This window comes from Monodelphis domestica, chromosome 1 (assembly GCF_027887165.1).
Source record: "Monodelphis domestica isolate mMonDom1 chromosome 1, mMonDom1.pri, whole genome shotgun sequence".
Taxonomy (NCBI): Eukaryota; Metazoa; Chordata; class Mammalia; order Didelphimorphia; family Didelphidae; genus Monodelphis; species Monodelphis domestica.
In genome coordinates this window covers 709,845,129-709,869,981 of record NC_077227.1, presented here as the reverse complement: position 1 = coordinate 709,869,981, position 24,853 = coordinate 709,845,129, and the positions used below count along the sequence as shown (strand labels likewise).

The 24,853-nt window shown below is 40.1% G+C and overlaps 1 protein-coding gene across 1 annotated transcript in view; it reads right to left on the bottom strand.

Moving 5' to 3' along the window:
• The window catches only part of WWP2 (WW domain containing E3 ubiquitin protein ligase 2), a 122,377-nt gene extending 98,344 nt beyond the window's left edge, over window positions 1-24,033 (bottom strand). The window contains exons 1-4 of the mRNA XM_001367005.5: window positions 23,933-24,033; window positions 7,069-7,153; window positions 4,427-4,574; window positions 4,007-4,128 (exon numbers count right to left, since the gene is read on the bottom strand). Coding sequence (XP_001367042.1) covers window positions 4,007-4,128; window positions 4,427-4,574; window positions 7,069-7,138 — 340 coding nt within the window. The 5' untranslated portion in view covers window positions 7,139-7,153; window positions 23,933-24,033. The remainder of the gene's footprint in view (window positions 1-4,006; window positions 4,129-4,426; window positions 4,575-7,068; window positions 7,154-23,932) is intronic.
• Between the last annotated feature and the right edge of the window lie 820 nt (window positions 24,034-24,853).

Genomic DNA, 24,853 nt, shown 5'->3' with positions numbered 1-24,853 from the left:
AGAAAAACAGATTTCAAGCTAGGCCTTTGACAGCTTCTGAGCATTGGGACAATCAAGTCACTTCAACTCTCGGGGACCTACACAACAACCTAGTTATTTAAAGTTATAGAATAAAGTGTATAAGTGGAAATTTTTTACCTTTGGACGTTCCCCAGAACTCCTTTTGTATCTCCCAACATCCCTTTCCCTGCATCCTCATGTTTGTATTGTTAAGTGATTGTTTTTAACTTTCTGTGGCTCCTCCCTCTCTCTTCTTTATTGAGACAGCGGCTGGAGTTAGTTAGTTCTCTTTTAACTCTAGTTTTTATTTTTAATAAATCTTATAAATATAATACTTGAAGTTATTGTATATTAATTTTAATTCTCACAAAAGTTATCAAAAGTTATAGAGGAGGTCTCAATCTGCACTGAGAAGGAATTTCTAGGGCTCCCTACATAACTGAAGTCATAGGTCTGAACCAAAAAAAGCAAAAGTGAATGACAATGATGAAGAATTCAGAGAAACATGAGAAGAGCTGGGTGAACCGATGTAGGATAAACAAATGAACAGCACATAGAATGATGATAACAAGAGAAATAAAGACAAGGCTCAGAGGCAGTAAAATAAGGATCCAATACAAAAGAAAACACTGCCACTATATGATCCAAATTGAGATACACATCTTTTCTCTCTGTTAGCAACTGCAAAGCCACATATACTATTGGTTACAACCAAAACATTACATAGTGTGAAGTTGTCTCATTTTCATGGGGTATAACTTAATAAGATGATGGTGCTAGGGTGTTTGCTGGGAAATTTCTATGGTGTCAAAACAATGTATCATTAAGAAAAAGAAAAAAATGTTAAAGTTGGTTTTTAAATATGCACACATCCGGGACACATGTCCTGGGTACCTCATTCAAATACATAAGGACACCTAGTGTTGATAAGAGAATAGGTAGGCATGCTGTAGAGCTCACAATTTTAGCACCTAGAATATAATCTACCAAAGAAAATTCTCTGCTTATAGATTAAAATAAATTAATAAATCTTTGCTTCATACTGGGAGAGGGATAGCTAGAATCAGAAAAAGGCAGAGTGAGGCAAAACAAGCAATACAAAGAGGAGGAAGGAAATAGAGCTTGTAGAAAAGCACCCTGGGTCATGACCTTCTTGAAAAACAGGGAAATCTGGCAGGAGCCAAAAGTCATAATGATAAGGAGATCATATGGTGAACAGCACAATGGATAAAGTTCTAAAAGGCAGAATGGATCTAAATCCTGTCTTACAACTTACTAATGACATGATCCTGGACAAGTCAACTTAACCTCAAAAAGTCTCCATTTTCTCATCTGCAAAATGATGATGATAACATTTGTACTGTTTGACCTCCCAATATGAGCCGCACATTTCACAAAGCATACAGTAAGACAGAAATGGGAGGTATTCATCATTACTGTTATTATTATAGGGGAAACCACATTTAAGAAATGCAAGTTACTCTCAGACCTACCTGCCATTAGCGCAGAAAGAACTCAACATCCCCATTCAAATACTCTCTCCCATACCCAAAGTTGTTCCTATGAAGAGAAAGCCCCAGAAAGTAGCTTCCATATGCAAACCAGAGCCTAGAATTAAGTCCCTTTGGAGGCAGAGGCAGGGGAGATGTCTCAACACAAAAGCAGTACTTGCTGGCCACTGTGTATTTCTAAGATTTTAAGAAAACTCTCCATCACCATTTGCTCTGCCAAGGAAAAATCCAATAGTTTTTTGGGTTTTTTTTTTATCCTAGCAAGAGCTTCAATAAGAAAAAATAGGTATAAACAGCCAGTTGACTTTTCCAGTCATCTTCCATCCATGCAGAGTAATAGAAGAACTAATGAAAAGGCTAACTGTGTCTTGTGGAGCTGAAAAACTACAGGTAAGAATGGCAAACTGCCATTGCTCAGGTCTCCTCTGAGAAAATCAGTTTTGGATGGATCAGTCCATTTACTTAAAGAACTTCTTAACACAACGTGATCCAAAAATACTAATATAAGACTTAGCTGAGGATCAATGCTTATGATATTTGCTACTATGGAAACATTTCCAGCATAGAAAACCCACACAGAGAACATGACAGAAAAGTGGAGATATTCCTTTTTAAAGGCAGACAAGGGTAGACAGGGAGCAAGGCAGCCTCGGATTCAAAACCTAACTCTAACAAGTACTAGTTATGTGAACGTCACACCCCCTCTGAACCTCAGTTTCCTCATCTGCAAAACTGGGATAAAAATCCCTGAGACTACCTCACAGGGCTGTTATGAGGATCATGGAAGATAATATATGTAAAGTGCTCTGCCAACTTTAAAGAAAGCCAGTCATCATTAGTGACAATTTTCCTCCACACCTCCTGTCCAACCTAACATGGAAACAATCTATGCCACCTCCTATTTAGGCCTCGGGTTGCTGTTTACCTTTCCTCAAGACAAGAGGCCCCTAAATTCTTCTTTGTAGAATGCCGTCCCTCCCATGTTTCCAGGATGGCAAGCATCAGGGGAGACAGAAGCAAACTTCTATTTGACTTACAATCACTGCATACAGCTCTGCTCTGAATAGAAGGCTTTATGGAGTCAGAAACCCACAGCTATGGACCACGCCACAGACTGCAAACAGCAGTAAATATCCATAGGGTTTGTTTTTCTAAGCAAGCAGTAACACCCTGTCTAATTAAGGTACTGTTTCCATGATATTTCAATATGGTACACTTCACTAACCAAACCAGCCTCCCAAACAACATCCTAAAGCAAGAGGCAGCCAGTAAACTTTCAAAAATGGGGCTTCAGGCTGACAATTCCTGTTCTTCTGGCTTGCTAACGGGTAGATAGGGAAGATGCCAGTGGTAGTGATAGCTGTGAACTGCTTTCAGAAAAGAAACAAGCACAATTCTGGAAAGCAATTTGGAATCATACAAAGAAAATTACTGAAATGTCCATAGAACCCACAGATTCCCCCTGCTAGGTATATAAGCCAAGGAATTCAAAAGCGGAAAAAAGATCCCATATATACCAAAATGTTAAAAAGAAGACGTTTTATAATAGCAAAGTAATTGGGGGGGGGGGTGTTCATTGATGGGAAAAATGGCTGCACCAATTGTGGTATATGCATGGAATATTGTGGCAACTTAAGAAATGATGACCAAGAAGAAAAAAGGCTGGGAAGATTTATCTGAACGGATACAAAGAGAAGTTAGCTGAACCAGGAAAACAGCACATATAGTGCCTTAAACACTTTAGAAATGAAAAGAACAAAAACAAAACAACAGAAACTGTATGCTTTGAGATTAGATGGACCAAATTTGCCTCTCCATAGAAGGCAACACCTTCTATGCGCTTCAGAGCGCTCTGAATGGAATCCTTTATGACATGGGGCCAGAATACCACAGCTGTGGGCTGGTCCACTGACCAGGAATGGTGAGAAATAGCCATTGGGTTTGTATTTCCAGGCAGGCTAAGGCACCTTGGCTAATTAAGGTACATAAAAAGCAAGAGATAGTTTGACCATGCCTTACTGAGGGCCTGTTTGTTATGTGTACACTCACTGCTGCCTTGTTCTATCGTGAGACTAAGAGTAGAAAGGAAATAACTGAGAACAGGAAGTTTGGGGCTATTTTTCCCCCACACATCACATTCCTATTCTACTACTAAGACAAATAGGGAAAGGGTGTGCTCTAGCATCCCAAAGTACTCCACAGCAGGGGCAAGTTTTCTCTCTCCTCTACTGATGGCTCTGACAGAATGGGCTCGAGTCCTGTTTGTGGCAGACTTATTCTTCCTGTGTTCCTTACTCTTCTAAAAGTTCAAAGTGATCATCAGAGGAAAACAAAATCCTGGGGGTTGCCTGATGCCAGTAACAGTTTAACCACAGAATTTCACTGTCTATGATGCTTGGGGATTTTGACTTACAAATGCTGAAGGCTGGTAGTATGTGCATGCCTTAGTGACTCCTCATAATATTCTGCCCCCAACTCCCCTTCCTCATACTCACTTTTACCCCCGTTGTTTTTCAGCACATTGGAGAGGTTGACAGAAGCAGTGCCCAGTAACTCATTTCTCAGGGTATGGCAGCTCCAGACCTTCAGGTCTAAGTGACTCTGTGCTGTGACATTCCTGAAAAACAAGTATCTGGTTTATGCCACTCAAACCTCAAGCAGTTCTGGAGCCCAAAGGAGGCCAGTACTAGTGCTATAACCCAAGAAAAAGCCCTGAGGATACAAACTTATCTCTTATCATTCACAGGTGATCCTAAAATTTTCTAGCTGGTAACAAATACTTTTTGACTGCAGTGATACAGAAACAGTGATAGAGAAGTACTAGAAGGGAGGCTGGCCACACCAGACACTGTGCTCCCCAACAAGCGCCTTCTCTTCCCACATGACTACTTCAAAAGGGAGAAAGGTTCTCTTACAAGACGATGATCTCATTCCAGAGTAGTTCAGAACTCCCAATTCGTTTCCCCGTCTTCTTCGTCTCACTAGGGAGCCCATCCACTGCCACCTCCACAAAGGAGTTAATGCGAGGCTGGCGACTGTGCACTTTGGGCTTTGCTGACACCACTGTGCAAAAAAAAGAGAGACAAGGGGAGTCATCAAAGCCAGGTCCAAGGTTCCTTCATACCCATCTCTGAAAGAGTTTCTGAGTTATAACCAGTTTCTCACTGGTTATAAGGTTCCTAGAACAGAAAGCTAAGCAAATAAGCTAAGCAAATATCTTAGCTGTCATCAGTGTTTGACCCCTAAGCCATCAACAATCAAAGCAAGTGCTACCTACTGAGGGGGCAGCTAGGGGCTCAGTGAATTAAGAGTCATGCCTAGAGACAGGAAAGCCTGGGTTCAAATCTGATTTCAGATACTTCCTAGCTCTACTGCCTAACTGTTGTCACTCTTCTGCCTTGGCATCAATACATAGTATTGATTCTAAGACAGAAGGTAAAAGTTTAAAAAATAAAGTATTACCTTTTGGAAAAGCTAGAATAACTCTGAGTAGCTATTGCATGGTCCCTTTGGTCTCCTTTGTCTGTTTCCATCTAAGTTCCCACAAGTAGGTGGCATGCTTTCTCTCTCTGACCCACAAGAACACATATACTCCCTTCCAAAATGGCCTATCAAGTTCTCAGTCCAACTGATTAGAAGCTAATTTACTGCTGTGATCCCCTTTGTTTAGATCTTTTCAAAAACACTCCAGAACTTCTGAGTGTCATCCTTGTGCAGGGGCCACAGTAATGTTCTCTGCATCATTGTGCTCTTAGTATGTGTTGCCAAAGAAAAACCCCCGTTTTGTAAAGATTTTACAAGCTCCTCCCGCTCTCTGAGATCTCTTAGATGGGCATAGGCTGGAGTTCTATAGCCTTATGACACCTTTAAGGCTGTTATCCCACTACGAGAAAGGTCCCTACAAATTTACAGAATATGTGCTTAATAAATGCCTCTTGGTTTTCTAAAATACCTGCCTATTTTAGAAGCTTAAAATCTTACATGAGGCCAGTGGAGTGTTGAAGAGAAAAATCAAGGAGTAAGTGAAAGCCAAGGCTTGACTTCAAAAGTGTCAATGTCGTGTGGCTGAGAGAAAGGGAGAGAAGGGCAAAAGTAAGAAACTATCTCATCCAAGGAATGAAATGCCCACAACTCCAAGGGACGGAGGCCACCTAGTGGTGGTAGAGAACCACAGCAAGGAGAAGCAATGGATGCTTAGATGTGAGCAGTTGTCTCAATGGTGACTACAGCTCCCATTTGACAGAGTGCTTTCGACTACAGAACCCTTTCTAACAACAATAACAACTCCCAATTAGATGATACTTTTCAGCTGATGAAATATTTTACACTAGCTAAAAAACATTCTTCATGCCAACCTTGTCAGGTAAGTAACTTATATAGTATTACATTCAGGTTAAACCTTTAAGTGGGGAAGAAACTTGTCCAAGGTCACAAAGCCAATCTTGTAGCAAAGGAGCGGCTTCAACCCAGGTGTTCTACATCTGTGCTCCTTCCCCTAAACCTCTACTCCAAAACTGTCAATGGACTTCTGGGGAATAGGAAGCAGTTAATTGGTTCCTAAAAGACAATTAAGCAATCCCCAAAGCAGGTCTCAATACAAAAACAAAACATCTGAAAAGGGTACACCTACTCTCCAATTATATTGATTTATATAGAAAATGTCATCAAATTACCTCCATCCAAGAGCAAGAAATGTAGTTTACTAAGAGTCAACAAAAGGTTCGGGGAGCCAATCAATCAACAAGAGCTTATTCAATATTTATAGTGTGTTCTGATGGGTGCATGGGAACCACCTTGTCAGGGCCTCTAAGGCAAGTCATTGTTTTAGTGAAGTAAACAATAAAAACATTGGGATCTTGAATGTTCTAAGAATGTCTGCACAGTAGGCACTGGGCTCGACAATGGAGACAAAAAGACAAATGTGTATAAGACCCTACTCTTCAGGGCCTTACATTCTCATTTTAAAAATAGCATCTCAGGCGAACATTATGGTCTGGTACACCACCAAGTTCTCCTTTCCTCTTGCCTTTGGGCACTCTTGAGGAAAAAAGAAAGAATGAATGAAGTCATTGGTGGAGGCCTCCCTTCATATGCCCTACTGACCTTCATTCTCAGAGGCTATAACAGAAATGGAACTCCAGGGCCCTGAAAACAAACAATAGAGTTCTGGCAGGGATGGCCCTGCCAAGAGACCCAAGATCAACTCCTAAATGTTGTCACTATCATTCCACAGGCCCAGATCCAGAACTGGGAACAAGTCCCAGGTCAAGAAACTACCCTCCTTACCAATTCTTCTGAGACTGTTTAAGGGAAGATCTAGAATGCTGTATAAGGGAGGAGGACAAAGGGGGGTGTCCCCCCTTTCAGAGAAACATGGCCTCCCTTTTCAACAGTGCTAACCAACACAATGAGACCTTTCAATAAAAGGCTAAGTTCACAAAGAGGCTGGCTCTCTCTGACCAGGACCAAGCTAGATGTTCCTTCAGGAGAAGATTCTCTTTACTGCTACTGCTATAGCTCACTGGCCTTTGGCAAAATAAAAATGAGTTTCACTCACCTTTCAAAGTAAGCTGAGACTTCTCAAAAGGCAGGCCCACTCCTGCCCTGCTGGAGCTAGCAGATGCCATATCATCACCATGAAACTGTAAGACAATAGATCAATAAGCTTTAGAGAGGGTTCATGTGAGAAAAGAAGTACACTACAGACAGAACTCAGTTTTAAAATAGGATAGAGGCAAGAAGTCATCAGTAGCGATGTGAACTGGGCCACCCAGGAACTACTGAGGCCTTAGTGAACTTTACAGCTGCTCAGACTTGAGCGACCCTGACAAAAGTCCCCAGGGAAGAAGAGCAGGAAGGCAACACTTTCATCCTGGGGCAGTCAGGAATCCTTTGAAGTATGATTTGACAATGCCAAATTCCTCCATGACACTGAAGGATTTTAGAGTTCAAAGGGATCCTAGGAATCCTATAATTCAACTTCTTAACTTTGCAGATGAGAAAATTTTAGGTCTTGCCCAAAATCAGACAAGTAGTAAGTGGCAGAATTGGTAAGAAATCACGATCTCATGACTCCAAAATAGAACTCTGTTCACCACCCCATACTGTGGTTCAGGAGGAAAAGTGGGGCTTTGGGAATTGCCACTTCAGAAAGCCCCAGGTATAAGGCACTGATGGGAACACCACCCTAGACAGGGAAGATACTAGCCACTATGACCCTTCCCTTTTACTTTTTTATTCTGAATGAGAGACAGACAGACAGACAGACTGAGAGATGGGGGGGAGGGAGAAAAAGAGGATAGAGAGAGAAGAGAGGGAGAGAAGAAAGAGGGAGAGAGAAAACAGAGAAGAGAGGGAAAGATCATTTCTACATATAAAGTAGACTGGAAAAAGAAGATTACATGGAGTCACAAAATTTCTATTAGGTACAGCAGAGATGATGCGGGCAAAACTGCTCCGTACAGCCCAAATTGGATGTAATTGGTAAATGTTTAACAAAATAAATAAAAAATAAAATTCAAATAGATGTTAATTTGTTGTTTTCTAAATCAACAGGCTACCCTCAGGGATTCGTTTCTTTTTGAGTTTGATGCCCCTAATATCCCACTTGCTCTTTTAAGGTATGTAATAAATTGAACTTGTTACTTTCAAAGCTGTCCTGCTTGACTGTGTTTCCTTAGGAACTTCTTTCAGTTCTCTTTTAAGCATTTTGAATAGATGCCTTTGTGACCCTCTTTTCTTTTTTCGGTTACCATATCACTAGCTCTTCTCTTACCCCAGAAGCACCTCACACACATAAATACTAAGAGAAAAACATAATCCCTGTACAAATAATCACAGTCAAGCAAAAGGAATCCACACACTAGTCAAAGTAGTGCCAGGGATGCATCCTTCTTCACCTCATTCACACCTGTGATTTCATTTGTAGATGATCTTTTTTCCACATTTTCTTCTGAGAGGTTGTTCAGGTTTACAACATGATTCCCAACCTGCACTCCACTCAATGAAAGATGCTAATTAATGCTTTAGAGCTGTTACTCTTTAGAGCAAACTAAAAGGGACTTGAAAAATGAGTTCAGGGCTGATACAAACCAGGCCCTAGGATGTCGTGGGTCAGATCTATTTTTTTAGTCTAAGGATAGGGAAAATTTTTTATCTCTAGCATAACTACAGGGTAGTGGCAACTTACAAAGTAGTATACAGAACAAAAGAAGCACAACTCAATTCTTAGAAACCCAAATTTCTGAAGCAGAAAAAGGTCTGCCCTGAGTACTTTGAATCCTCAAGGCTAAAATGAGTTGGCAAAATACTTCCATGACCAAGTCCCAGAGGGCTTCAGGGTTCAGCACAGTAGGGAAACCCACTAGGGTAAATGCTCCCAATTGCTTTCAGAGCTACAAATGCAATAACTATTTGATCAGCTCCTTTTCTTGCCTTACACAACCTCATCATGGACAGTTTCCAGGAGTGCAAAGTTGCACTGAAGACCTCTACAAGAAGGATGCAGGCATTTTAACCTTGGCATCTTCCTTCTCAAAAAACCTTCACAGAAACCGAAACACTCAACTCTTCTATCTCCTGAATGTGATAATACAAAAGACTTATCCCTGGGTAACCATGGTGATCACAACACTCATCACTTTCACATAAAGAACTCTAAGGCAATCTCATTGTCCATCTTCAGAACTGAAAAGGAAATGTTTTCCACAATTAATAGATGAAAAGACTGAGACTCAGACACTATAAGAGGCTTGTTCCTAGCCACATGGCTACCAAGCTTAGCTTCCTCCTGACTTTAATTCCAGGCTTTGGGGAGAACAAGTCCTAACAGCCAGTTTCCCAGTGATATCCACTATACATTTAATTAGGCTGGTCTATTTAAGAATTGGAAACTAGGGGATTGTATGTGATTTGGGCAATGGATGAACAAATTGTGGTATGTGATTGTAATGGAATGCTATTGGGCCATAAGAAATGACAAATAAAATGAGTTCAGAAAAAGCTGGAAAGCCTTAAATGAACTGTTGCAAAGTAAAGTGAAGTGAGCAGAACCAGGAGAACAATGTATAATGTATACCATAACAATGTACAATGTATAACCATAAAACAAATATTATACAATCAATGATCAATGAAGGACTAAACTATTGTCAGCAAAGCAAGTTCCTAAGATATCTACAAGAGACTCATGTGGAAAAAGCTATCCACAACAAAGAAGCAACTGTTGGAGTCTGACTGCAGATCAAAGCATGCCATCTTCCACTTTATTTCCTTCATGAGTTTTTTGGGGTATGTGTCTTTTGTCACAGCATGAACAGTATGGAAATAGGTATTGAATGAAAACACTGATATAACCTATATCAGACTATTTACTACCGTGGGGAGGGAAGGAGGTGGAAGATAAAATCTGAATCATAAAATGTCCAAAAACAATGATCAAAAATTGTTTCTAAATGTGACTGAAAAAAAAAAATTAGAATGGTCCTTGGATAACAGAGAAGCCCTCTCAGACTCCATAAACACCCTTCCAGCTTGGAAGGAGCTACTAGAGTTTATATTTCATTTGAAATTGTCTGAAAGAATCTAGAGCTACTTTTACACCATAAGGAGGCATCAGAGGGGGCTTTCAGTGTAGGCAACAGTGATAAAAGCTACCTATGTATTCACTATCCCACTCATCATGGGGATTATACCAAACCTCTTAATTCCTTCTCAAGCTCCAGTACCCCTCCTGTATATGTATACTAAGAGTTGTAAAAAATATCATTATTTAAATTGCAAAGTTTAAATTCTTTTTGAGAAGAATTTTAGGTAAAGAAAGATGATACCTCTCTGAATCCATAACTGAACTGTTGGAGAAGACACAATGAAGAAGCCTCCAGACTACAAGCTGCATGAGAAGATCAAGAATGAACTATGGGTGTGGTTGATTGAACATTTATTTGTATGTATACTTTCATGCCAAAGGGGACTTCCCCCTAACTGGCTTTTTGTCAATGCGTCCAGCAATTATTGGTTTTGGGTTTTTTTTGTTTTTTTGTTTTCTCTTATCCTCAAATTACTGTAATGTTTAAGTTGATTATGTTTTCATGATCCTTTTTGGGGAAACTTCTCTCCCCAATAACGATCAAACGGGGAATGTAAAAGTAGACTCGAATTCAGGACTCCAATCCCCAGAATCCTTTGCTCCACTTCCCCAGAGTGCTTTGTAATCACACTGAATTCTCCCCTGGGCGAGAACACAAATGATTATTTAAAGGAGTTCTCCGCCTACTGAGGGGCTTGTGGACTTCCGTTTTGGAGCAGAGGTGGCTCTTTTCATAATGTAGGTGAGGTTGTGCCTAGGCCTCTCTGTGACCTAGACATGTGTTTTCTTATCCTGTATTTTCTTTAATCCTTAATCTTTAATAAAACTCATAAAAATATAATACTCCTTTGCAGAGAGAAACTAATTTCTACCTGCCTCAGTTTCCCTAAATTTTAATCTTTACAGAGTACATGTCCCACAAGGCTCTGACTTGGGCCCTCTTCTCTTCATCCTTTATGCTATCTCACCTGATGATCTCATCAGTTCCCTTGGGTCCAATTATCATTTAGATGTCTAAGACTTCTGGATCTATATATCCAGCCCTAGTCTCTTTCCTGAGCCTTGTGGCTCAGGAAATATATCTCAACTGGATGTCCTGTAGGCAATTCAAACATGTCCAAAACAGAAGCCACTATCTTTTCCCCAAAAACCTCCCTTCTTCCCAGCTTCCCTTATCACTATCAAGAACACCAACCATCATATTCCCAGATACCTAGGCTGGCCACCTCAGTATCAACCTCAGCTCCTCACTCTCCCTCACCCCACCTATCCCTCCTCCACTGCTAGTACTTTTCCTCTGAGATAAATCTCCATTTACACTGTATTATATTATATGTGTATAATTGTTTGCAGAGTTTTCTGAAGGCAGGGATATTTTTTCCTTTTTCAAAAAAATTTATGTATTTTTTTCAATTCCATGTAAAAACAATTTTAACATTCATCTTTCAAGTTTCCAGTTCCAAATTCTCTCCCTCCCTGCATTTCTCCCCCCTCCTTGAGAAAGCAATCAGTTTGATATAGATTATACATGTGTTCGTGTGTAGTCATGCAAAACATATTTCCATAACTTCCATGTTGCCGAAGAAAACATATATATGTTAAAAGCCCTAAGAAAAATGAAGAAAAAAAATTTTTAATTTGCTTTTCATATTTGTATTTGTAATTGTATTCAGAGTTCATCCATTCTTTCTCTGGAGGTGGATAGCATTTTTCATCCTAAGTCTTTTGGCATTGTCCTGAGAATAGCAAAGACCTTCATAGTTGATCATTGTTCAATGTAACTGTTACTGGGTACAAGGATGTTCTGCTTCTGCTCACTTCGCTTTGTACCAATTCACATCTTTCCAGGGTTTTCTGAAACCTTACTGCTTATTATTTCTTACAGTACAAAAGTATCCCATCACAATCATATGCAGGGACCTATTTTTTTTTTACTTTCTTTGTATCTACAGTACTTAGCATAGTGCTTGACAGGCAGTAAAGGATTAATAAATACTTGCTGTCCGACTGGCTGTCTCCCATCCTGGAATAATGTCCTTTCTCCACTCATACTTCTAACTTCCCTAGCTTCCTCCCAGACTCAACTCAAAGTCAACCTCCAGCATTAGGCCTTTCCCAATCCCCCAACCGCTAGGTGTATCCCTCTGAGATTACCATGTATTAACATTGTCCATATCTTTTAAGTCCACAGTTATCTACAGGTTATCTCCCCTAATTAGAATGTGAACTCCTCGAAGGCAGGGACTGTATTTTCACCTTTTTTTTAATATCCCCAGCTTTTAATTCAGTGCCTGGCACATAATAATCATTTTTTAAATGGTTCTTTGCCTTCTGTCTTAGAATCAATACTAAGTATTGGTTCCAACGCAGAAAAACAATAAAGGCTTTACAATTAGAGTTAAGTGACTGTTCCAAATCACACAGCTAGGAAGTCTCTGTGGCAAATTTGAGCCCAGGACCTCCCATCTCCAGGCCTAACTCTCTATCCATTGAACCACCTAGATGCCCCACATGATAAGCACTTAATAAATGTATGCTGATCGACTGTTGAAGCACCCAGATTTGCATGTTGTCACATTAGGCTTCAGGACACAAATATACATCTTTAGGATAGGTGACAGGCAAATGCATGTCAGGCTCTCCTTCCAAATACTGATTTTGTCATTGTAGGCTTGTCCAGACCTATTAGGTGTTTTGGTTTTTTTTTAATGACCCTTTCCCAGTCTGGAGCCAGTATGAGGAATGAGACCACAATGCACAGCCAGAGATGTCAGAAGAAAGAAGAGCCCTACAGGAGTATAAACCTGTCACTACCAACTTTTTAACTTTGATTTCTCTGCTTGGGATACACATTAAAATGAAGTATGGGATGAGAAGGCACACAACTCCTACAAAATGTACACTGTTAACACTGAGGCAACATAGCTGCCTCCCCCGCCCCAGACTATTAAACCACAGACAAACTACCCTGTACCAGGAACAACAGCACAGCCTGATGGGTGTAACCCACCTACTCAAGTGACTTTTCCACTCTGAATATTTTCTCCTGAGTCTACTCCAGATAATAACCTAATAGCTGAATGATGTTTACCCTTGGGCTCTTTCAAAAGATCAGGGAGTATTCTCTTTTTCATTAGCCTAAGCTGAGAGAATTAGAAAAGGCCTTTTAAAATGTCATACTCATGCTGATTCTGCATATGCAAAAGCCAGTTATTATGGAAGTTCTCTGCCAGTCTTAAAATAGATCAATGTGATGGTGTTGTTAATTATCATATTTGGTAAAGAAGAAAATTTGATCCCATTTCCCCAGTAACTCAGAAAACCTACAAAAGCTCCAAGTGGAAAGGAGGATTAGGAAGGTCTCTAGCCTTCACCTAAGCAAGAAGTACCTTTTACAATAAATATTCTTAGTAAGTAGTTATCTTTGAATACCTCTAGGAATAAAGAACTCACTACCCACTGAGGCAGGCTGCTGCACTTTGCGATAGCTCTAATAAACTCAAGCTCAGTGGAAGAGTTTGTTGAAATCTTATAAGAAAAAAAAAGCCAACCCAACCCTATGAAAGTACTCTGTACCAGGAGGAGGGGTCAGAACAAGCAAACACAACTAGGAAATATTTCAGAATTCAATATGAAAAAATGCCCTGCAAATGTCAAACTAAAGACAGTTCCATAATTGGGAGAAAATCCATCATCACCTTGGATCCACAAGGATAAATATGTTTTTCCCAAACCAGGTGAAACAATATGCAGAACAAAAGAGGTATAATATAAAAATTGGAACTAGTCTAACCCTTTATGAAATGCAGGTTCTACCAAGATCCCATTCAGAAGCTTCAAAATGACAGGGAGAGGGCCCTAAATCTTCAACAACTATACCAACAGAATGCAAATTGAGGCCCGTCCTACCTACAACCTAGAAAGCCCTTAAGGACCATCCTACCAAAGAACTGTGAGTCTGCTGTCCTAAGAGCAGTCTAAGCTACATTCTAAGAAGTCTATAACCAGAAGACTGGTTATAAGCTAGTATTTTTTTCTACCCTTACCACAGCATTTCAGGAAGACTACTAAATTGTAGGGGTGAAGGGAGGGGGAGAGTAATTGGGGTCTGCCTAGACAAAAGAATTGTCCATATTGACTAAATTATGTTATCTTCTGAAATCCAAAAAAAATGCTTATAAAACACACTGAGGTCACTCCAGCCACAACACTGACCTCAGGAAAAAAAGAAGGGGAAAAAAACTTGATCTGTGTCTAAGACAACACATCACTTCCTTTGGAATCAACTTTTTCCCACAGGAAGTCTACCATTCAACTCGGCCTAAAGGAAGATGTCTGTGCTGGACATTAATAACAAATCACTCTCTACATTTAACCAAAGCAAAAGGCTACAGTTTTCAAGAAAGGTACACATGTACTGATCTCATTAGAAGCCCTTTAGGATCAACTTCAATGCACCTCCCAAACACCAACCAGCACTATCACTTTCCTTAAGAAATGAATGCCACAAAGGAACAAAACCAGGAGAACATTGTATACAGAGACCGCTACATTATGGCACAATCAAATGTAATAGACTCCTCTACAAGCGGAATGCAATGAGCCAGGACAATCCAGATGGACTTTTGAGAAAGAGCACTCTCCACATCCAGAGAAAGAACTGGGGCAGCAGAAACACAGAAGAAAAACATAAGATCCATCACACAGTTTGATATGGAAATGATGAGTGTTTTGATATTAAAAGATCGCTCTGCTGCAAATATGAATAACATGGAAATAGGTTTAGAACAATGATACATGTATAACCCAGTGGAACTGCTTGGCAGTTTCAGGAGGGGGGAGAAAAGGGGTGGGGTATCATGAATCATGTAACCATGGAAAAATATCCTAAATTAAAAAAAAATTTTTTTTAAAGAAATGAATACCACAAACTCAGTTCCTCCAGGCTGACAGTGAGTAACTGACCTGCTCGGTTTATCCCTAATTTCTTAACTGTGGCCACCTACAGAAATAGGGCTATTAAAGGGTGTGATTTTTAAAAGTTTATTTTTCCTAGTGTTTATTTTTAGATGGCTAGATTCTCAAACTTTCCAAAAGCAAATCCGTTCTCATTGTCATTGTGGTTCTTAATAATGGAAGGGGAAGAGAATAAAAACTTATGTAATAGCTGTTAATACTAAGAAAACACTATGGCCAGAATGGTCCACAGGGTCACAGAGCTGTGTGTGATTAACTGACTCAACAACAACTTGCCTGTTAAGTACCAGACACTGTGCTAAATGCTTTACAAATATTATGTCCATTGATCCTTACAACAACTCTGGGAGATAAGTGCCATCATTATCTATCCCCATTTTACAGTTGAAAACATTGAGGCAAACTGAGGTTAAGTGACTTTCCCAGGGTCATAGAGCTAAAGTCTGAGGCCAGATTTGAACTCAGGTCTTCCTAAGTGCTCTATCTCCTGCACCAACAACTTTCTGTTATTAATTACTATGAATTGCACTTTGTAATTATGGTTTACAAACCTTTCCTCATAACAACCCTAGGAAGTAAATGATGTAAATATTTTTATCCCTTTTATATATGTGTATACACACACACACACACACACACACACACAAAGTGAGGGCCAGGAGTTAAGCAGCTTGCTCAGGGACCCACAGCTATTAAGTAAGTATCTGTGCCAGAATGCAGTCATATCTGATGGGTAAGGGGAATGGGGCTCTTTCTAGAACACCAACACCAAGCTGCCCCATGTTACTCTTTAATTTCTTATGTCATGCTTGTATCACCAAAAGGGGAGTGTGTGTGTGAGAGAGAAAGAGAGAATGTGTGTAATAAAGTTTAGTGAAATAACAAATAAAAGATTAGTTCAAAAGCCAGGCAGATAGCATCCAGTAATGGTGCCACTTAATAGTATCTAAGGCAACCATTTGTTAGACTCAAATGCTCTCATTCTGCAGCATAGGTGGTTTATTCTCTCTTCTCCCTTTTATCTTCCCTCTTGTCTGCTTTCCAACCTTTTTTTCCCTTTTTATTTCCCTACCTTTTTCTCCTCCCTTTGCCTTAGATCTGTTCCAGATGTTGCTTAATACTAATAGATCATGGCAAAGTGGATAAAACACTGGGCTTCAAATTCAAAATCAGGGTTCAGATCCTGCTTCAAGCACTAACTTCAAAACTAAGTCAGTTAACCTGGAGAAGCCCCCTTAAGAGGAGGAGAACAATATAACACCAACCTCACAAGCTTGTTAGGAAGATTTAATGAGATAACATTCAAGTCATCAAGTAGTTGTTACCACCACCAACTGAATTGAAAGAAAAGAGATTTCTGGCCACTAAAGAGAAGTCTTGTTCTGCCAACTATGAGACATTATCATTAACTTTGCCATGTTTCAGGGATAGCTCCTTCCCCCTCCCTGACTAAGGACCCTAATCATCATCATCAACTTTATCTTTAAGCAAAATAAAAATAAAACTTAAAAAGTTAAAATTCAGCATCCCTTGCCCAAAGCCCAAGGACCACCCAAGCTTATCCCATCATCCCAGCCATAATTGTACACTTGACTAACCCCACCTTCTGGTTCAAAGTTTTCAACCTCCCATTCCAGAAGATAAGCACCAAAGATTCATTAGGATTCCTTTAAACTGAATTACTTAAAAGCAACAGTGGTTCCAAAATGAGAGAAGAAAAAATTGTAGAAAAGAAACAAAGGACTTGAATAGCCAGGTGCAAAAAAAAAAAAAGCTAGAAGGAAAGAGGAGGGAAGAGACAAGAGGAGGAGAAGGGAGGGAGGAGTTAGAACAGTGGATTCTTGTATTTGACCTCTGAAAAACAAAGATACTTAAGTCTCAAGACTAGCCTGAATAGTTACCTTGAAATAAGATGAGTTTTGCCAACCCACTGTTTCTTTTCAGTGTGGTCAATATTCCACTTAAAGCAAGTCACTCTGGCTTTCTAATTCCCTTCAGCTCAAGGCTGGAGACATTGAAGGATTTTGATTTTGGAATTAGACTTCTAAGACCCCTAGGGGGTAATCTCTCATTTTACAAATGAAGAAACTGAGGGCTACAAAGAAGAAATGTCTCACCCTCAGCTACATAGTATGAAACACCCCAAAGAGCCAAAAGTTAAATGGTGGTTCTCAGAAAGCAAATTCCTGAACAGGGCTTTGTGCTCCTCAAACAACACCATCAACAACCTGAATAGATTTGTATAAAGGGCAGACACACCCAATTACATTCCCAGAAGATGAGATCTCTAAAAATCCATCATTATCTACATCCAATAAGACCCTTCAGATTAAATCACTATACCTAGTCTTCTAAGACTCCCAAATCACCACCTGACATTTCCTACCTCTCATACTACAGGTTCTAGGAGGAATTTTAGGAATCCAAGTATTTATCTTCTAGTTTTGACTAGAGACCACTGACTACTGACTTTGTGATGAAGTGAAATCTACAGAGGACGATACAGGAAGAACTTGATAATCAAACAGCAAGAGGATTTTCTTTGGAATAGACCCAGCTGTGGGAAGAGGCATTCGTTTTTTTTTCTCCCTAACCAGAAGCAAGCCCACTCCAGAAGAAATGTCTCCACAGACAGATAGGAAGGAAATACAGAAGAAATGCTTCATATTCTCTCACTTTGTATCTTCAAAGAACTTCACATACCAGCCTCTGGTCTTCTCCTCACCAAATAGACTACGCTCAGAGTGTAATGAAGTGGAAAGTGTCCTGTACAAGAAGTTCAGGAGACTTGGGCGAAGGTGCAGGCTTTGCCAGCAACGCCTTCTCCATGTGATCTTGAGCAGGTCACTCAGCTGCTTCTTGTGGCTACAGCTTCCTCAGCTGACAAAAAAGGAAGCAAGACTAAAGCAGGGGCTCTTAAGTAAGTCTTTCTGGTATGGAAGAAAGCTGATGGATCCCTTCTCAGAATCATGTTTTTAAAATGCATAAAATAAAAGCCATTACAGGATGACAAAGGAAACCACTTACATGGAAATAGTTATCAAAACATTTTTAAAAGCAAATTCATGGAACTCACTTCATGAACCACTATCCCATATGATAGCTAAAGTCCCTTCCACTCCTGAATTCTATGAAATCAACACTAACATAAACACTAAAAAGAAAATAAATGGAACCTGAATTTTTCAAATCTCTAGAGGACTAAAAATGGGGGGTGTGGGATGCCATATAAAGGGCAATTAGGAGAGATAGTGGATAGAGTACTGGGCCTGGAGTCAGGAAGACCTGGGTTCAAATCCAGCCTCAGGCACTTTCTAGCTATGTGATAGAAAAGTCACTTAGCCTCTGTTTGTCTCAATTTTGCTAACTGTAAAATGGGGATAATAACAGCACCTACCTCATAGGGTTGTTGTGAGGATTAAATGAAATATTTCTACAGTTGAGCACAGTTCCTGGCATAAAGTAGGTGCAACAAAAATGTTTATTCCTCTCCCTTTCCTCCCCTTCAAATCTCTGAGAAGTCAGTCAACAAGCAAATAAAAAGCATTTACTATGTGTCCAGGCATTGTGTGTGCAAAACATTGGGCATTTAAAGAAAGGTGAAATCTTTCTCCCCTCAAGGAATTCTGCTTCTAATAGGGGAAACATGAAAACAGCAATGTGTAAATAAGATATTTTTCACCATGTAAATAATGTCAGTGTAAATAACGGAAGGAAATCTCAAAGGGAAGGGGGTAGAGGGTACAGGGGCACAAGAGTATGAATAGAGGCTGGGAAAGGCCACCTGCAAAGGAGCCTTGAAGGAGTCATTCCCCGATTGATAAATGGACAAGGAACATGAATAGGCAGTTTTCAGATAAAGAAATCAAAACTATCAATAAGCACATGCAAAAGTGCTCTAAATATCTCATAATTAGAGAAATGCAAATTTAAAAAACGCTGAGGTACCACCTCACCCCTAGCAAATTGACCAATATGACAGTAAAGGAAAATAGTAAATGTTGGCAGGGATGTGGCAAAATTGGGACACTAATATACTGCTGGTGGAGTTGTGAAATAATTCAACCATTCTGGAAAACAATTGGGAATTATGCCAAAAGGACTTTAAAAGACTGCCTAGCCTTTGATCTAGCCATACCACTGCTGGGTTTGCACTCCAAAGAGATAATAAGGAAAAGAACTTGTACAAAAATATTTATAGCCACACTCTTTGTAGTGGCAAAAAATTGGAAAATGAGGGACATCCATTGATTGGGAAATGACTGAACAAATTGTGGCATCTGATGGTGATGGAATACTATTGCGTTATAAAGAATGATGACCTGGAGGAATTCCATGAAAACTGGAACGACCTCCAAGAACTGATGCAGAGTGAGAGGAGCAGAACCAGGAGAACATTATACACGGAGATGGATACACTGTGGCACAATCAAATATAATAGACTTCTCTACTAGCAGCAATGTAATGATCCAGGACAATTCTGAGGGACTTATGAGAAAGAACACTATCCACATTCAGAGAAAGAACTGTGGGAGCAGAAACACAGAAGAAAAACAACTGCTTGATCACATGGGTCGATGGGGATGATTGGGGATATAGACTCTAAATGTTCAGCTTAATGCAAATATTAATAATATGGAAATAGGTCTTGATCAATGACACATGTAAAACCCAGTAGAATTGCTTGTTGGCTACAGGAGGGGGTGGGAGAAGGGGAGGGAAAGAACATGATTTATGTAACTATGGAAAAATATTATAAATCAATTAATTAAATAAATAAACTTGGCGGTCACTGTTGGTGAGTGACTTCAGGCCTCCGGAAAGGCGGGGTCTCTAAGTCAGCCTAAGTCACCAAGGGTGACCATCTAAAATGGAAAGCAGTCTGAGGTCTCGAGCTCCTCCAGGGGTCCAGTTCCACAGTCTCTCCTCGGAGTCAGAAAGCTCTTCAATGTCCTCGAATAGAATATCAAATCAAATATATCTTCTTCTGGCCTCAGGTACTCTTTTAAAGATCTTTTTCTCCTGTGTCACCTCCCCTAAATTTCACATCTACCAATCACAGCAGACGCTTCTCTCCAGGACTGCCCAATCTTTAGTTCACACCTTCTTTGGTTAGATTATATACCTTTTGTAGTTACTTAACACCTTTTTGTAGTTAAAATGGGTTGATCTACTTAAAATAGACTGGATTACAAATCAATCTTCCCAATAAAGGAAGAGCTAAGTATATTCATTGTTACAATCAGGAGATAGCTAAATACAGGTTCACAATGAGGAGGAATGGTATTCCAGGCATGGAAGACAGCCATGCAAGGAACATGGAGATGGATAATAATCCCTAAAGCCAGCTTTCAGTTCAGTGAGATTTCCCGTTTTCTTGAGCCTCAAAGAAAGTCAGGAAAAAAAAAGAAAAACAACTTACTCCAAAGATCCTTGAAAAGATCTTTATCTATCACTTCCTTTGATTGTGTTCATATGTAACACTACTCCTACAAATAGGAAAGAACTCCCTGACACCCACTCTTCCTGATACCCCAAGCCCAGAAGCCACAACTGAAATCTTTCTCTGTAGACAACACATGGATGGAGTGTGGGGCCTTAAGTCAGGAAACCCTAAGTTCAAAGCCAGACTGAGGCATTTCCTAATTGTGTGACCCTGAACAAATCACATAACATCTGTCTACCTCAGTTTCCCCACCAACAAAGAGATAATAAGAGTATCTACCTTGAAGAATTGCTGTGAGGATTAAATGAGATAAAATTTGTAAAAGAGCTTGGCACAGTGTTTAGGAGATATTAGGTCCTATGTAAATGTTTAGTCGCTGCCCTCATAGTTTCAAAGGCAACATGCAAAGATATAAAGTTTCCAGAGGATTTAAACTAACTTTTGATAAACTTCAATTGGAAATTAAATACCTTAATTTTATATGGGATAAAGTTTTTGCTTAAAAATTTGATATTTAGCAGAACAGACCTTTAAGATGTATAAAGTGTTTCCTCTAAGAAACAAAGAATAACTAATGTCTACTAAAGCTTTCCTGCCACCATCACCTCTCCACCCCCCATTTCTATCCCTTTCCTTAGAAATAATGGGAGTAATAACTTGGAACTGGTGACTGAAAATAGACAAGCTTGTCTAACCAGATTTGGGGGAAGGGAATAAACAGTCAAAAGACTTCACTTCTCAATTCCACTCTGCCAATTATTTGCCAAAGGACCTTGGACAAGTCACTCCGATAGGCTTATTCTCCTATAAAATGGGAATGCCAACAGCCCTGCCTAAGCCACAGGGTATTTTCTGGACTAAATGAGCCTATATCTAAAAGCATTCTGGTTATTTCTACTTCTTACTAATAACTATCCTAGACCCAAAATGAATCATCTGGTCAGTGACCAATTTTAACATGTTTTTAAAACTGGGGAACAATTAAGGCCAAAAAATTGAGGGAAAGTAGATAGATTTAACATAGACATTTAAACATAGACTAAAAATATAGTGTCCCCACAGAGGACATAAAATGGCACTGTTTAGGAAATGCTAGAAACATAACTTAACCTCTGTCCCTTACTTATAAAGAAATACGTGTGTGAGACAGCTTTTTGCAATATTTGTAGGTAATTACTAAATTGTCTCTGAGAGACAGATGGAGAGTACTGAGGTTTTCTTCCATAAAGGGAACAGAAGCAATAATTTTCCAAAATATTATGAAGCATCATGTGAATTCTGTAGGATTTTAGTTCTTATTCAGTGCTTGTAATCCTCCATGAAGCCAAAGCATCATTGAGTGCAAAGGATGCTGAATTTGGCATCAGAGCACATCAGTGCACAACCCTGCTGTCTTCTACTATGTGGCCTTGGACAAATTTTTTCCCCTCTGAGCATCCAGTTCTCTCATCTATAAAATGAGGTGGCTAGACTACAGACAACCTTCAATTTTCTTTCCAGCTCTAAATCCTACTCCAATGTTTTAATCAGGGGCAAAGAAGTGACCTTGGGACCTTGAGGTTGAATCACCTCTAACTTTCTGGACCAAAAGCCCTTTCCTGGTCGCTATTATTCTATGAGTATTGAGTATTTCCTCATCAGAAGGTAAATTCCTTGAGAACAGGGGTTAATATTGCTTCTATGCTTGTATCCCTAGTGCGCAGCCATAGTAAGTGACAAATTATTTTTCATTCATTCATTCATTTAAGGCTATGTCGGCAGAAAACATACTCTTATGAACTTCACCTATGTGGAAGACTTTATATACAGATTACTGTAACAGCCTGTACATGACTTTATATACAGATTATTGTAACAGCCTGTACATTTGGCATTCAAAGACCAAATGAATTACTGTTTGTAGAGCCTCATCACTAAAAGTAAAGTCACCAAGTAATGAATGTTTTTGGCCACTGAAACTCATATTGAGGCAGTGAAAAGTTACAATCTAGAACATTCCTCCTTGAAATCTTTAAAATAATTGTAATTTTTTTAAAAATGTAACTTTATTTTATTTTCAAAACTGCCTTTCCCTTGGATTTCATTATTGATGTCCAAACTTCTAGGAGAACAGTACATAGAATTTCTTTTTTTTTTCTTCAAATCCTTACCTTCCATCTTGGGATCAATTCTGGGTATTGGTTCCAAGGCAGAAGAGCAGTAAGGGCCAGGAAATGAGAGTTAAGTAACTTGCCCAGGGTCACACAGCTAGGAAGTGTCTGAGGTCAGATGTGAATCCATGTCTTCCTGTCTCTAGCTCTGGATCTCAATCCACTGAGCTGCTCCCCAGTAGATAGAATTTAAAATAGAACTACTGCAAAGACTTTGAATTGGTCTCTATATAAAACAAGTTGCATAATGGGATAAGGAAAAACTATGATTCAGAGTCACAGTCATTGCAAACATTAACAGAGGTCTCTCTCTAGGTCAACCCTACCTATTTGTTTATCTAGATAAGCAGGACCAGACTGCTGCCATCACCTAGTTAAGGAGACTGAATAATTTAGGTAAAAAACAAGAAGAAACAAGAAGTAAAAATAGAGCAGAACATGGAGAAACCTCTCAGTCTAGGACTTTATTTAGCAGGAAGCAAACATTTTAAAGTTTTGACAGCCAAAGCTAGGCAAAGTCATCACCTGAGAATAAGGTCTGGTTCAATGCCAAAGCAAACCACATCCTTTTTTTTTTAAACTTTGAGTGAGTTGAGCTAAAGGAAGCTACAAAGAAAGATGATCTGAAGATATCAGCGACTCTTGCAGAAATGGAAAAACCACCCCAGCAAAACTGGGGAGTCAGATGAAAGAGACACTAAAACATTAACAAGATGAAGTGAACTCTTCCAGAGGGGAAGGGGGAGTTGGAGGACGGGGAAACTGAGAGGGAAGAAGTTCAAATAGGTGCGAAGGATTACTCCTTGTCCTCATGTCAAGCAGGATGACTCGGTATCCCGTCTCCCAACGACCTCCTCCCCTTTCTTCTCGGACTCAGAGTAGGGACTGACCGATTTCGACTTTCTAGGTTACCCAGCCTAGAATAAGAGCTTAATAGATGCTGACAGGCCCATTTCCAGACCCCTCCTCCAGAGGTCACCGGCTCATGCCCTGTCCCCATGTCTCTCCCAGAAAGAAGGGCTCTCCCGCCCCCTCCCCTCCCTTCTCCGAGTCTTCCCCCACCCCGCAGCCTACCCAAGTGGGTGTATGGACAACCCCTCCTCAGAGGCCGGAACCACCGTCCCAGGCCCCTCCCACAGGAAGCCACCTCCCCCCCACCTCAAAAGCCGGCCGGCAGTTTCGGCCTGGCCCGGTCCCAGCTGCACGACCCTTTCAAGGTCCGCCAGCCAGGGCCTCTAGGTTCCGAGGCGAGACCCCTACCTGCAACAGGCCGAGCAGCGGCGCCGAACTCCTCTTCTACTTCCGCCTTAGACCGCTGGAACTCGGGCCAGGTCATGTGACCATTGTTGGTCACCTGACCCGGAAGAGGCGAATCCGACGTACACAAGTGTGGGCAGGCAAAGCCAAGAACTGGTGCAGATGCCAGGAGTTGGGCGAGGCGATGAGCTGAGGTCCCGCCCTCCCCAGGGTGGGGGCAGAGTGATAGAGGGCTCTTTGAGGACTCATGAGAGCTGCTGAAGTTACTTTGTGTTTATTTCGTATTTATTTTATTGTGTACTTGTTGCAATCCCCATTAGAGTGTAAGCTCCCAGCGAGCAGGCACGTTATGTTTTGTTTTGGGATCTGATCACTTAACTGACTTTTTTTTTTTAAGAAAAAATTCTAGACAATGAATGAGCAAATGAAAAACCATTCATTAAAAGCTCAGTTCGAAAACTGTATCTGGATGGAAATACAAATTCAATCCAATAAACATTTATTAAGTATCTCCTATGTATGGGATAGCTAGGTGGGGTGAAGTGGATAGAATGCCAGGTCTAGAATCAGGAGGTCCTGAGTTCAAATTTGACCCTAGATGTTAGCTATGAAAATGTGGGCAACTCACTTAACTTTTTCTCAGTTTTCTCATCTGCAAAATGAGCTAGAAACGTAAATGGCAAATCACTCCAGTAAGATGCTTCCAAGAACCTCCCCCCAGAAAAAAAATTAAAAAGAGTTGGACATAGCTAAAAATGAGTAAACAGCAATTTGCTAGACAGCATGCTAAGTGCTAGGAATACAAAATGAAGCAAAAGATATGTGCAAGACAGTCTCATTTCTCAAGAAGCTTACAAATTAGTAGGAGAGGCTACAGATATAGAAAGTTTCAGCACCAAGATTGTTCTACTTATTTTTAATTCC